General features: G+C 51.1%; 1 protein-coding gene across 1 annotated transcript in view; it reads left to right on the top strand.

Moving 5' to 3' along the window:
• Positions 1 to 1,117: 1,117 nt before the first annotated feature.
• Positions 1,118 to 1,279, top strand: part of SDHB (succinate dehydrogenase complex iron sulfur subunit B) — a 7,372-nt gene continuing 7,210 nt past the window's right edge. The window contains exon 1 of the mRNA XM_033519353.1: positions 1,118 to 1,241. Within this exon, the coding sequence (XP_033375244.1) occupies positions 1,167 to 1,241 (75 nt within the window). The 5' untranslated portion in view covers positions 1,118 to 1,166. The remainder of the gene's footprint in view (positions 1,242 to 1,279) is intronic.

Here is a 1,279-nt window from a genome sequence, read left to right as displayed (position 1 = left end):
AAGGGAGGGGAAGGGCTCGGAGGGGTGAGGAGGGGTGGAGGTGTTACCAAAATCCTCTGAAATTGTCTCTAATGCTGTTTTTGTAGTGTTGGTGAGTCAGGCATCACTTTATCCTCAGCCTTTTGTGTGTGGCTGACAGAACTACAGCCTCCACATCAATACAAAATGTTTTCATTTGCATACACATTTTTAACAAAGAAGGCACTGGTTGTGGGTTCTAATAATTATTTTCATTGATTAGCATTCTGTCCAATATTGGTTATTGTTTTTTCACTCTTCATACCAGGCCGGACCACATTCTTTAGTTCTTTTATTATCTTTTTCTCGTCTTTTTCAATCAGGAATCCCCAGTTTTCCAGGTTTCAATCTCCTCTGTATCTTCTGTCCTTAAAGGGCCACAGATTTAAGATCCCACATGTCCAATCTTCAAATCCCTTTGGTTTTATTGAAGTTTGTCAGGGTTAGCTTTAACAAACGCGAAGTTTCAGGCCCTGATTCGGTGATTTCATGATCAAAATAGAAGAGTCCGTGAAGAAGTTTTAACCTGTGCTGGCTAAAAGTGGGCACTGCTTACAGGTAATTACGACAGCTCATTAAAAACAAGTTAGGAAATCATTATAAAGTTATATCATTTCCAAAAGAGGAGCATTTGTTTTGGCAGGGGCTGCCCAGGGAGGTTTGGAGTCCCCATCCCTGGAGGTGTCCAGGGAAGGGCTGGATGTGGCACTCGGTGCTCTGGGGACAAGGTGGGGATCGGTCACAGCTTGGATTTGATCCTGGAGGGACTTTGGAGAGCTTTTAATCTGGTGGGAAAAGCTCTCTTTTCTGAAGAGAGAATCTGGATTCTTCGCTCCCCAGCACCCACCATTTGCCCCGCTGGTACCAGAGCAGGTCCCCTTGGAGGAGGCGGGTGGCACCACAGCTACCTCCACGCAAAATAACGACGCTGATCATTAATGGAGATAAAACAAGCGGATTTTAATAAAGAAATAGGGCGGTTTAACCATCGCGGCCCGCCACCCTGCTGTGTCCCACAGCCACACCCAACATGTCGCCCCCCTGAGGGCGCCGCCACACTCAGAATGGCGGGCGGGCCTTCCCCCTCAGCGCGCAACATGGCGGCGGCGGGGGCGCTTCCGGGGCGGCTGGAAGTGCGCAGTGCCAAGATGGCGGCGGCCGCGGTCGGAGTCTCCTTGAGGCGCGGAGTCCCCGCACGGCTCCTGCGGGCCGGGCCGCGGGCGGTGAGACACCGGGGAGCGGGGAATGGAGGGAGGGGAGG

The sequence above is a fragment of the Parus major genome, chromosome 21 (genome assembly GCF_001522545.3).
Source record: "Parus major isolate Abel chromosome 21, Parus_major1.1, whole genome shotgun sequence".
Taxonomy (NCBI): Eukaryota; Metazoa; Chordata; class Aves; order Passeriformes; family Paridae; genus Parus; species Parus major.
Note: the sequence above shows the minus strand (reverse complement) of the source record. Positions and strands in the feature narration are given on the sequence as shown.